General features: G+C 32.7%; 1 protein-coding gene across 1 annotated transcript in view; it reads left to right on the top strand.

The window, feature by feature from the left end:
• LOC145692677 (uncharacterized) overlaps positions 1-14,004 on the top strand; it is a 1,521,027-nt gene that overhangs the window by 1,359,362 nt on the left and 147,661 nt on the right. Inside the window, exons 385-388 of the mRNA XM_081768059.1 lie at positions 23-100; positions 5,315-5,386; positions 6,977-7,045; positions 8,789-8,851. Coding sequence (XP_081624185.1) covers positions 23-100; positions 5,315-5,386; positions 6,977-7,045; positions 8,789-8,851 — 282 coding nt within the window. The remainder of the gene's footprint in view (positions 1-22; positions 101-5,314; positions 5,387-6,976; positions 7,046-8,788; positions 8,852-14,004) is intronic.

The following is a 14,004-nucleotide window of genomic DNA, read 5'->3' as shown; positions in this document are numbered from 1 at the left end:
ATTTCCTTTCTTTGTTTATTAGTTATTGAGCAGCAGCATATATCCGTAGTAGTTGAGACAAAATTATTCGAGATTTGGATGAAAGAGAAGAATAACCCAGGTACATATGCAGAAATGTTTTACATGACTAATTACCCTTCTCTTCCATAACTAACTGGTTCATACTAGCTTTGACACTTAAATAACTTGATATAAAAACAAATTACTGAGCAAAAAAAAAAGTTATTTTTTTAATAATAAATGTGTAACAGTTTCGCTAACTAACTGAATATATTGGCTTCATCAGACACTGTCAATCTGTCTGATGATGCCAATATGTTCAGTTAGTTGGCGAGTTCTGAGACAATGTCTGATGAAACCAATATGTTCAGTTAGTTGGCGAGCTCTGAGACAGTGTCTGATGATGCCAATATGTTCAGTTAGTTGGCGAGCTCTGAGACAGTGTCTGATGAAGCCAATATGTTCAGTTAGGTGGCGAGTTCTAAGAGAGTGTTTGATGAAGCCATTATGTTCAGTTAGTTGGCGAGTTCTGAGACAGTGTCTGATGAAGCCAATATGTTCAGTTAGTTGGCGAGTTCTGAGACACTGTCTGATGAAGCCAATATGTTCAGTTAGTTGGCGAGTTCTAAGACAGTGTCTGATGAAACCAATATGTTCAGTTAGTTGGCGAGCTCTGAGACAGTGTCTGATGAAGCCAATATGTTCAGTTAGTTGGCGAGTTCTAAGACAGTGTTTGATGAAGCCATTATGTTCAGTTAGTTGGCGAGTTCTGAGACAGTGTCTGATGAAGCCATTATGTTCAGTTAGTTGGCGAAACTGTTACACATTTAGTCTCCTCTTCAAAATTTAGAAATTAGTTTTTCTTTATATTTCTATGCGTTCATTGTATATCCCTTGTAGTAAATTGGCCCAAGCTTACGAAATTAATTTGTTAACAACAACGAAAAAAGTAACTTTATTTAATTACTTAGGAACTCTTATAAACGACGTTACATTGCTGAATATTAAGTTTACACTATAATATTAAATTCATATTTCTTTAGCTGAGTTATCCTTAGAACTATCATCCTATCAATATTTTCAAGATTTGAACTCACTCAAAACAGTCACGGTTACATAATTTGTACGAATCAGACAAAAACGCCTCAACATGGATATAAGGATATACTTTAGGCACTTAATGAGGCAGAGAAGAAATCTCAACTCTGACGCCATATTGACTTTCAGGGATTAAATATCTAAAATTGAGTTTGGTGTTTAATTTAATGTTTCTTAACTGCCTTTGTTTATTATTTTAAGTTATATTAGTTCAATATTTTCTATTCTTTGGTTTCCTTTGCCTGTGTGACGGAGTAGAAGCAAAAGTAACTAAAGTATATTTTTATTTTGTCTATATTACGGTCCTACCTGATACATACAAATGAAGTAGTAGAATATATTTGGAATGATTTGAATGACTTGAAAATATTGTTTGGAAACGTTGCTTTAGGGAAGGTGAGTTAAAAAGTCTAATATTATTCTGTGAATTGAAAATCTGGAAATGAAACTTCATTTATAAGAGTTTCTGAGGAGCTAAGTAAAGGGACTTGTAAGTTGTCGACACTTTTCTTTTAATATCTTCTTTCTTATCATGTTCTTCTTGTTTGATGAAGAATCAGGGAAAGTGCTTATAGTTTATTACAAAATGTCTCACTGTTACAGTGTTTATATCCGATTTCTGATAAATAAATTGTTTTAAATTGTTTTCTGTGTTCACTTCCGCTATTTGTTTTCTTCTTTGTACACTTATGTCCAAAATTATTGTCGCATATCTATAGCTGTCTTCTTGTAAGAATATAATTTGATAATGATTTTGCAGGGTACTTATAATACTGATACTATGTGTATAATCGAGAAATGTATATTTGTGACAAATTTTATAGGAAAAGGATTATAAACACGAAAATTAGAATGAGTAAAACAAAATGTTGCTAAATGGACAAGAAAGTTTTATTTTTGTTTTATTGTTCTTATTTACTGCTGTTTTGACATGAAATTTTGCACATACATTTCTTTCCCAGTTATACACATAATAACATTATAAGAAATACCGAGCGAATTCGTTATTAAATTATATTCCTAAAACAACATATTTATAGACATGCGACAATAACTTTGGACATGAGTATACATAAAAACTTTGCATCCAACTATAGATATATGGCCTTCAGCTCCGTTGAGCTTTATATTTACATAGGCTAAAATTGTACTTTGTTGTTCTTTTTAATAAAAAAAATTGACAATAGAGATATATAAAGTCCGGAAAAATAGAGCAGTAGCAGCTCTTGATGGGAATTGTATCGGAAAGACAGGAATTATAACATGTTTTCCCCCCTCTCTGTTTTAAGTTGTAGCAATAAAGTGTAATTCTCACCAATGTAATTTTCTTAACGATACATCTTCTGAAAAAAAGACTTAATAAAAGGTATTTGCATATCTCTGCAGGTATCAGTTAGTGAATGTTTAGTATTAAAGGAAACGCTTTGAATCAATGATCTAACTGTATTTTAAGCCAATGATAGACACTTCATATTTTAGTTAAAACCAATGAGCTGAAATGACTAGTACCAGGTGAAATCATAGAAAATGTTTAAAGGATATGAAATTGAGTTACTGTGAACTCGCTGGAATTCTGAATGTTTCTTAAGTCACATAGAAATTAATTTTGGTTGATTCGAGGTATAGCTAAATTAATTTCTAGTATCCCAGAAGCATACTCAGTTCATTTTATAGAAAGATTTGATAATCAAAAGAACAAACTTTAACTCAACACTTTATAACATTGTTCCTCAATTTATGTTACTTGCCAGACCCATGAAATCTGAACGTAATGATAGTAGAGTTTAAGGTTAATTTATTATACGAGAGCTATCATGACAGTCCCAAACGTTTTGGCCTATCGTGGCAGTGGGCGGAGCTTGAGTCTACATCTTGGTGTCTGAACGTTTCCACACTCAGTACGCATACAGCTGTGGCAGCATGAGGACTCTGAAGCTCTTACTCTACTTTCTGTGACGTGGTACAATTTGCGCTGCAATAGAAAATCCCGCCTCTTGTAAGGTGCGTTCTATGATTAGTTTTTTGATGGCAAAAAAAAAAAAAAAAAAAAAAAAGCTAATTTAAATCCATCGCCAATTGTGTAAAGTGTACGGACATGGAATGATGAGTGAAAGATGACAACGCACGTCCGTATACGGCCAAGTGTATCTGAGAGATCTTCGATGGATTTGGATGGGAGGTGCACGATCACCCATCACACAGCCTAGATATGGCGCCGAACGACTACCACCTCTTCCGAACGATGAAGACATGGCTCGCTACACAACGCTTTGATACTGATGCTGAACTGTATTCCGGTGTAAGTCAGTGGTTGAAATCACAGGTGGCAGATTTCTATCCACGACGGTATTGAAAAACTTTGTTCCACGGTGTGATAAGTGCCTTAATTTGCATGGCGATTATGTGGAAAAATAGCTTAAGAGTGTACCTTTCAAATGTGTATAATGTAGTTTGGTTTGTTTATTCTGTTACTTTTTTTTTTCGAAACGTCTGGGACTATCTGAACAGCCCTCGTGTAGTTACGATATTCCAAGAAAAACGTCAGTAACATCATTGATTTCATTGAAAACAAGCCAGTAGCTTTAGAACTGAAAACTAAGCTGTGCATAAGTATGGGAAATTTTATAGAACGTATCTGTTCTTCCGTATGTCTATCAAGGTGATTAGATAGAAAATGGTACGAAGGAGCCAGAAATTAACCTTTGATATGTTTTCAGCTTCTCAGAAGTAGATTCCGTCACGCTCTTATTCCCTTAACATTTTTGAATTTCCATAATTGAGAAAGTACTATCCGGTTGCAATGATGTGAACAGACTTTGGAAGAAATGGCTGAAATTTAGCTCAAATGTAGAAGAGACTATGCAAATTCTATATTTCAAAAGCAAATTCTTCTAAAATGAATGGAACGTAGGAAAAAATCACGAAACATTAACATTAATGTCAAGATAAACTAACTAACTCTATGGCCTATAGAACCCGGAGGTTCAATGCCGCGTTCACAAAAGCTCTCCACTGACTTCTATCCTTAGCTAACTGCATCCAGTTTCTACTTTGTATTCCAATCTCTGCGAGATCCATCTTAATATTGTCGTCCCATCCGCGCCTAGGTCTTCCTAATGGTCGTTTTCCGATTGGTCTTCCAGTCAAGACTTTGAAAGCGTTTCTACTTTCATTTTAGCTACATGACCTGCCCATCTAAGCCTCCTAGAATGTCAAGATAAAACCAATGAAAAAAGTAATTCCTCCATTTTTTTCAAAAAAACAAAAGAATTAAATAGCTGAAATTCAGCTTAAATATAGAACAGACTATGTAGATTCTACATTCAAAGAGAAATTGTCCTAAAATTGATTGAACATAGTAAAATAAATCACGAAATATGAAAAATATGAACATTGAAGTCAACGGAAAAGTAATGAAAAAAATGAAATCGTCTACTATAGGACTATAACTATAATATATAACCATAAGAACTATAATAAGAAGCTGGCTAATTAAAAGCTTATTGGAAAGACATAATGAAGAGCTTAAAAACTATGTATAGCACGTAAGGTAAATATGGATGGAACATTGTCCAAAGTCAAGTTGTTTGAGTAAAATCAATAATAATGATAATGCATATGCATCTTCTTCGAATTACCCAGGGCGACCCATGCGGATGTAACGTATTTGAAATATCTCACATTTGAATTTGGAATCTCCAGACTCGATTTAGCACGCAACGTGACTTTTGACCTGAGCGCGTGACACAGTCTGGTCCTTATGGAAACAGGTTAGGCCCTTTATCGTAGTTACACATACTGAAACGAAACTCAAACTCAAACTTATATGAATAATGTCAAACTTAACCTAACCTAACCTACACTGCTTGTAAGAAATCAATTACATTAACATTTATTACACTACCCGTAAGAGGTCTACCACATTAATACTTATTAGAGTAATTACATGTAGAGAAAAATATGTCATAAGGAAACAATCCAAAACCACTACACTTTTAATTGTAATCCCAGACCATTATACAATTTTTATATCCAAATTAGAAAAAACAAAAAAATTAGTGTGATTGTGCTTTTTTTTCAGATTTTGGCACGGATAATAATTTTTAAAAAAACAGCAAAATTCATTTAACATTTTACGTTATTTTAGTGTAAAATTTATGTTACTACCAAATTTCCCTTCCATACTACATCATGTGATTGCAATTTTTCTTTTCAGATCTTGACGAGGCAAAGGACCTTTTCAATAAAGAGCTTACACTTATTTGGAACTCGTATTCACCTCAAGCAGGTATCTTGATTAACCAAATATTTTTCTCACATTCACTAAATTTTTATTTTTCTTTTACATCGTAGAGATAATATGCAAGGTGTTTCAAAAGAACACCAACAACGTTTGGGATTTGATTCCTGACACCAAGATAAGACAAGAAATATAGACCAACCTGGGTGCTCAAATGCTTCCTTTAGGAGTTGTAGGCTACCGAAAACATGAAAAAATAAAGTTTAAAGGTCCATAACTTCAAAACTATGGGACCTACCGCAGTCGGGTCAAGACTTCATTTACGAACTAATGTATGCACTATCCAAATATCCAAGTTTCAGAATTCTAAGATACTCACACAACAACTTTTATAAAGGGAGTTTGGCTATAGGCTTACAATTTGAAGTAGTCACTTACTACCACTATAAAATTGTTGCGGAAGTACTGCAAGATTGTGAAACATGGATATTTGGATAGGGTACAGAGTAGTTTCTAAATGAAGTCTTGACTCGACTATGGTAAGTTCCATAGTTTTGGAGCTATGGACCTTTAAAGTACATTTTTTTTATATTTTCCGCAGCCTATAACCACGAAAAGAAGTATTTGTGCTTCCAGGTTGGCCCATATCTTTTGTTTTATCTTGGTGTCAGGCATCATCTTACATACGTTGTCGGTGTTGTTTTAAAACACCCTGTATAATTTAAACATAATGAGATAATAGTAAATAGATTGCAGCAATAAACTGTACAGAATTTATTCCAGCGTTTCCCAACCTTTTTCAACTTGCGGCACACTACAGATGTAACTTGAATTCTCGTGGCACACTCATATAGATATTATTATTATTATTATTATTATTATTATTATTATTATTATTATTATTATTATTATTATTATTATTATTATTTGTAAACATAAAATACCTCGATATTTTTTTCTGCGCTTACTGATTTCTTTTTCACAGACAAGAAAGTTCGATCACTGGTTTTCCTCCGTGGTAAATCATTGTGCTTATCTTTCATTCTAATTTAAAAATAGAAAACAATTACAATGAAATATAGGACTCAGATTTTTAAAAATATACTTTTTTCTAAAATTGTATCCAACCTTTCACTAAGAAGGAAGATCACTAAATAACGAACGAACAAACAAATCTCTTGTACTTTTAAAACACAAATGTAGGTAATTTGTATGCAGGTTTGATTCTCGAAATGATTGAATAATATTTTAAAATTTCAAGCAATAATGGCGATAACAATGTAACAAATACTTTTTTAACATAAAAATTTGCAGAATAGTAACATAGTATGAAACTTAAAATGGTAGCTTCATAGTAGACGCTCATAGTAATGTGAAACACAAATATATATTTTTCCTCAGAAGTATAATGTGAGATACAATATCTTGCAATTTGATTGCAATAGAATTAATAATTTTGTTCCAATTTCCTCGCGGCACACCGGTTGGGAAACGCTGATTTATTTATTTCTAAAAAAGTCCTCTGTTATATATGATTGATTACTTATATTTGCAAATATTATTGTTATTATTATTATTAATAATAATATTAATAATAATAATAATAATAGTAACAATAATTATACGTTTACCTTTCAGGCAATGAAACTGCGAAGAATATCTTCCTGACGAAAATGATGCAGGCATGGTTAAGTAATATCGTACAAAGTAAGTACTTACAGAATAATATAAAGCAGACCTTTCAAGATGTTTTAAAAACCCGTTCTATCTAGTTTTCTCTCTTAAAGAAGTATCTTTTCTGGAATATATTTTTGATTATTTTATTTTTTATGAACTAACTACTGTTCTTAAACACAGTAAATGGTCGAAAGTATTTAATTGTAAATTTCGTAACATGCTTCTGGAATAGAAATAAATTATCTAAAATGAGTATCTGCACTGAACAATGTGACTATTAACACTCTCGATCCTAGAGGTACTTAAATTGACACAGCCTTGTGTCCTGAAGAATATAAGGGTTATTTTAAAAAAAATATCTTTCTAAGTATATACTCTAAACGGTTGAAAATTTCAGAAATGAAAGAAAAAGTACCAATCTACTGGAAGATGCCGGACTTCATACAAGACATATATGAATAATCACTACAAACATTAACTTTATTTCTTGCAAAGAAATAATCCTTGAGTGTTGTAAATGATAATGATACATCTTCTTTAATTCTCTTTCTACAACGACTGAAAGGCATTCTTGGATCAGATTTACCACTAGATGATTCAGAAAGCACTCAAAATCACTTTCTCAAATAAAAGATCATCCCAAATTCATTTTTGGTTGGTATTTTAAATTTTAAATGGCCGTGTTGTTCCGGAACGACAGTCGGATTTAATGTAAGTTTACAGCCTGTTATTCCGGAACTACAGTAGGATTGAAAATGTTAAGCGAAAGATCTTTATTCATGTTTTTAAAATCAATTACTTATAAGTAACATTTTCTTTCTGGTACGATCTCTAATTGTCATCTCTTTATGTATTAAGTAACACAGAACAAGAAAAAAGGATACAGTTCATAAATAGTATAGAATTAAAAGAAGAAAATAAACAAAATAAATTTAATTTCAAGATCTGTTGTACCACAAGTGTCTTTATTCATATCTAATATAAATTTTATCGTTCAAAAAACTATTTCTCTTTATTCTACTTACAGACTTCTGTAGTTCATAAATTTCCTTTCAACTTCCAAACTTTCGACTCTCCCCTGGAGTCTTGGTCACGGAGGTTAAAAACGTGAAGAAAAAGAATAGAAACATCAAGGAATAAAACTGGAACGGACTTACCAAGGAAAGAACTGTTTTGTATGGAAAAACATTGTCATGTACGTCAGCGTTCAACAGATGAAAAGGATGCAAACTAAAATATGGTGGAGTCAATTTGGGCACCTTTCTTGTTCCTTGTTGGAAAGTTGCCAACTTATGTTATTACTTTTAATCTTGGAAACATCAATTCACAATATTATTTTTCTCACAATAAAAGTAATGACATGAATTAGCAACCTTCCAACAAGGAACAAGAAAGGCGCACAAATTGACTCCACTATATTTTAGTTTTCATCCTTTTCATCTGTTGAACGCTGACGTACATGACAACGTGTTTCCATACAACACAGTTCTTCCCTTGGTAAGTGCGTTCCAGTTTTATTCCTTGATGTTTCTATTCTTTTTCTTCCTGTTTTTAACCTCCGTGACCAAGACTCCAGGGGAGAGTCGAAAGCTTGGAAGCTTAAAGGAAATTCAGGAATTATAGAAATCTGTAAATAGAATGATAGTTAGAATTCCTGAGCGTGGTTTTGCATAATTTTCCTTTAATTTATGGCATTGTAGCGTAAATTCCATTCGTTTTGATTACGAAATATTACGTGTTACCTTTATTTATTTATTATTATTTTCTTTTCAGACGAATCAGATATTCATAAAATTATTACAGATGTTCTTAATGAAGTTCATATGGTTATAGCTGGTAAGTCAAATGATATTTCATTTAATTCCACCATCTTATGTTGTTGTATATTAAGATTAATTTATTCATTAGTTATAAGATGATACCTACTAAATATTAAGGAAATTTGAATACTAAACAATCTAGATTAACACTTAGTGATAACAGTTTCCACATTTTGATTAGAAAATTCTGAATTCATAAAGCATTTAAAAACTAAAGGTAAGGTATAACTTTTTTTTTTTGCCTCCAGTTATTATGGACTACCATTTTATTTGATGACATCACTTATCTTTAAGTTTAACGTCCCACATTTATGCTCGTTAGGCTAAGGGAGAAGGATGATGAAGGCAAGTGAATGACGATGAAAGAATTAGTGGAATGAGATTGTGGGAGGAAACGAGAAAACCCACCAACACTATGTTGTCCACTGCAAACTTACTTGATCAGAGTCCGAAAAATGTCACCATTTACATTTGCGATATGCTAACAAGGGACATCACCCAATTGTCCGGCTCCGATTTCAGTGAAATTTTTCTTGCTGATAGAGGACATATATTCATTACTTATGATGATAGAAATTTTTGCCATGGTGCATGTTTTCTATTTTTTTATAATTGTTAAGAGTTGTGATGTGGTTATTAAAGATTACTTCAGAAGTCCCTTACTTCCCTTTGTAAACGGAGTGTTAATGAAAGAACAACCATGTAAATAAATGTATGGCCTAGGGGGAAGTCGTATGGTAGGTACGACCTTGACGACAGAAATCTTGAAATTTGCCATTTTGAATTAAGGTCAAGTTTTTTAAATGGGAATAGAGTAATGCGATACATAATTTCGGGCTAGAATTTAATCAGAAAGACAATGGTGAAGTTAGTTTTAAGATACACCCATTTGTTGAAAAGTTATAGGCATATTAATTGTTTATACTTATTATGTGCCTAAGTCCCTTATCCCCGCTTCTAACCCGCGTATTAATGATAATAAGTGGATAAAAGCTTCGGTAATATATATTAGGCCTAGAGGGAAGTGATACAGTAAGGGTATCCTTGACAGCAGTCATCTTGAAATCCGTCATTATTGGATCTTTCAAAATGGCAACACTTCTAATTTTCATCGCATATTTTAAGATTCCAACTGGCACTTTGCAAATGTTGCCATGCCACATGTTTTCTAAATTTATTACATTTTTCAAGAGTTGCGATTTGTTAGTTCGTTAATAGTGTTCGGATAAGCATCCAGCAATCTTTCTAAATTTTGAAGACTTGTAATATAATTATTTATTTTAAACCAGAATACATGAGGAAACTATGGACCTATGTGACGTAAAGAAATACAAATGAAATTATAAAAAATTGGTGTTATACGAACACTCAATTATCAGGAAATGTAGCCTACATGTTGCACAAACGACAAACAATAAAATGTTTTTAATAAAAACAACTTTAAGGGAACAGCAGCAATGATAGAAAATATCAAAGAGGCATAATATGACTGTTCCCAACACGCTGTTTGTACCATGAGAAAAATATGAAAAAAGGTAACTTGTTTATAAAGAGGGTAACTTAATCGAGTTCCCAATCAATACTGATTATAAATCTTTCAAACATGAACCACCGACAACAATCGCTAGAAAACGAATGACTTTTTTGTCTGACTAGCTAAAAAATTTCCATAGAAAATAAATAAATATACAGTAAAAAAATAAATATAAAACAAAACAAAAGACCATTGATTTACACAATAATCATATTTCATTTTCCTTTTTGAAGTGAATTTTCATTTGATTTCTCGTCTCATCTACTATCCATTGCAAGCTACGTCTTCGGTATTACCTGAATGCAAAGTGGGAATTGTTTCGTTGTGCGATGATTCAATTCAGTAAACGAGTTTTTGAAGGGCAGGTATAGGATATAAATAATTACATGGCATAGGAAATAAATAATTACATGGCAAGTCTTCAAAATTCAGAAAGATTGCTGGATGCCTATCCCAACACTATTCATGAACTGACAAATCGCAACTCTTAAAAACATGTAATAAATTTAGGAAACATGAGCCATGGCAACAATTGCAAAGTGCCAGCTGGAATCCTAAAACATGCGATGAAAATTAGGAGTATTGCCCATTTGAAAGATCAAATAATGGGCGTTTGGTGCACATTAGAAGCAGTAGTAAATTCATACTGGTTAACTGTAAAACAAAAGTAAGCATACCATTGGATTTTTGGGAAAATTTGCTATTAAAATGAGGTGTTACATGCTATGGTTTTCATTTTTCAAAACTTTACTTTAATTCAAAATGGCGGCTTTCAAAATGGCTGCCATCAAGGATACCCTTACTGTATCACTTCCCTCTAGGCATAATATATATTACCGAAGCTTTTATCCACTTATTATCATTAATACCCAGATTAGAAGCGGAGGTAAGGGACTTAGGCAGATAGTAAGTAAACAATTAATATGCCTGTAACTTTTCCCCAAATAGGCGTATTTTAAAACTAACTTCATCATTGTCTTTCTGATTAAATTCTAACCCGAAATCATGTATCGCATTACTCTATTCCCATTTAAAAAACTTGACCTTAATTCAAAATTGCAGATTTCAAGATGGTTGCCGTCAACTTCACACCTACCATACGACTTCCCCCCAGGCCTTATATGTATCTACATGGTTGTTCTTTCATTAACGCTCCGTTTAAAGGGAAGTAAGGGACTTCTGAAGTAATCTCTAATAGCCACATCGCAACTCTTAACAATTATTAAAAAAAAAAAAAAAAAAAAAAAAACTTGTACCATGGCAAAAATTTCTGCCATTACAAATAATGAATACATGTCCTCTATTAGCAAGAAAAGTTTCATTGAAGACGGAGCCGGACAATTGGGTGATGTCCCTTGTAAGATCGTAAAAACTTGCTATAACCAAGAATTCAACTAGATTTTAGATATGCTAAGAGCGTAGAAACTTGCTATATAATTACTCATGACCATGAATTCAACTAGATTTACCATATGCTAAGAGCGTAGAAACTTGCCATATAATTACTCATGACCAAGGATTCAACTAGATTTACGATATGCTAAGAGCGTAGAAACTTGTTATATGATTCCTCATGACCAAGATTTCAACTAGATTTTCGATATGTTAAGAGCGTAGAAACTTGCTATATAATTCCTCATGACCAAATATTCAACTAGATTAACGGTATGCTAAGAGCGTAGAAACTTGTTATATAATTACTCATGACCAAGAATTCAACTAGATTTTTGATATGCTAATAGCGTAGAAACTTGCTATGTAGTTACTCATAACCAAGAATTCAACTATTGTATAATTTAAGAGTAAAAGTATTGAAATTTTACAAATTTGTAAAAGGGAAATATAGTAATTGCAGACAAAGAATACATACATACAGTAAACTCTGGGAAAAACTTATATCATGTGACCAATATACACAGTAGTAGCTCATATTCTCAACGAAGAAACCAACTCCTTTCGATTTGATGTCAGTTAAATGGAAATTCTGAATTTTAACATTGAGTAGTATGCTGTAAAGGATTCGTGGACTCGTGGTATCCAAAGACAACAAAACAAGCAAGAAAATTAACATCCAAACCTAGGTAGAGTTGTCCAAGAATTTGAAATGAAATAAAATACGGTAGCTTTTATTTAGATCACTAGTAGCAGAAAGATATGCAGTTGGGTTAATTTTCTAGCTGATCTTTCCACACTTAGTCTACCACTGAGAAACGAGAAAAATGACAATATGCTGATTAGTGTAAAAACAGCTGACATCACGTGCAAAAACTGATGTTCAAGTACTTTCTACGAAATTAATGCAAATTGATTCTCTCATCATGCAGATGAACAAAACGGATTTCAACAGCGTATATAGGAAAATGCCTGTCTGTGTGTATTCTTGCCTGTGATAGTAATCCTTGGCCAGAGGAAATTAAGTTCGAAATATTGTCAATTTTAGTTCCGAAGTAGTCACTAGGAAAGAACTGTGAAGGAGTGCCAATATCTAGGAGAATTGGAAGCAGTTAAACGTTTACAAGACAGGTTTCTTGTATTTGGGAACTAGTTAGAAGGTTTACTTTAGACTTGATTATCCTCTAAAAATTAATGACAAACATAAGCACGAACCTTTTAGCGTAACAGCATCTAAGTGCGTTAAAGATAATTTAAACCTTAAAGTGAAACAAGAAGAAAATCTGTTTCTCTAGTTTCAGGCTGTTGTTTTACGTAGCATCACACTAAAACTACAGTAAAACCTGTCTTCAATGGACCTTTTATTAAACGAAAACTTGTATTAAACGGAAATATTTTACGATCTCCTCAATTTGCTGTCGAAAATCGTGTTAAATTTCTTTCATTAAACGGACACTGTGTTACGCGAACAAGGAAAATCAAAATAAGCTTCTTAACGGAAAATTCCAAGTTTCGGATTGCAGGATTTAGAGAGGTTTTAGTCATCCTATGGGAAGTTAGATATATTTTTAGCGAAGCAGACAGTGATATGCAAACCGAAGCAGACACGACGGATATATATAGTTTAATTGAGAATTAATGGAAAGTCTGAAAGGAGAAGAGGAAATGAAGGAAGAAAAGAAATATGTCATTGAGTTGGAAGAAGAGTGTGGGCTAAAGATTTATCAAAATTCTGTCAAACGTTTAAAGGAACTCCAATATTTACCTTACTTTGAAATTACACTGATATGCTTAGTGTGGTTTCTCAGGCTAAAGTCTTTGTGTAAAGTTGAGCAGACAAGCAGAGATTTGTACAGGAAACCCTCCTTGATTATTGAAAAAATTAAGTTAACATGTGTACAATATTTTTTCTGTTTATTATAAGTTTTACATGTAATACTTCGTAACAGAAACAAATACTGTAAATTGACTAAGGTACGTATAGTATCTTACTTTATCTCAGTATGTCCATTCTACGCATACATTTTTTATATATAGGTTTATTAACCGGAAACCTATCTTCAACGGAACTTCTAGCGAATCCGGTTCGAGTCCGCTAAAGACAGGTTTTACTGTATTATACCGATTGTGACTCATTTATCCATGGTGATAGACAACAGTTTTTATTTTAACATTTTTAATATTTGCTTAGTAAAGCAGTGCGAGATGTACCGTTTTTACGTTATCACAAGTTTCTTTCAAAC

Source organism: Thermobia domestica, chromosome 8, assembly GCF_964235325.1.
Source record: "Thermobia domestica chromosome 8, izTheDome1.hap1.1, whole genome shotgun sequence".
In the NCBI taxonomy this organism is placed as follows: Eukaryota; Metazoa; Arthropoda; class Insecta; order Zygentoma; family Lepismatidae; genus Thermobia; species Thermobia domestica.
This window is presented reverse-complemented; position numbering and strand designations above follow the sequence as displayed.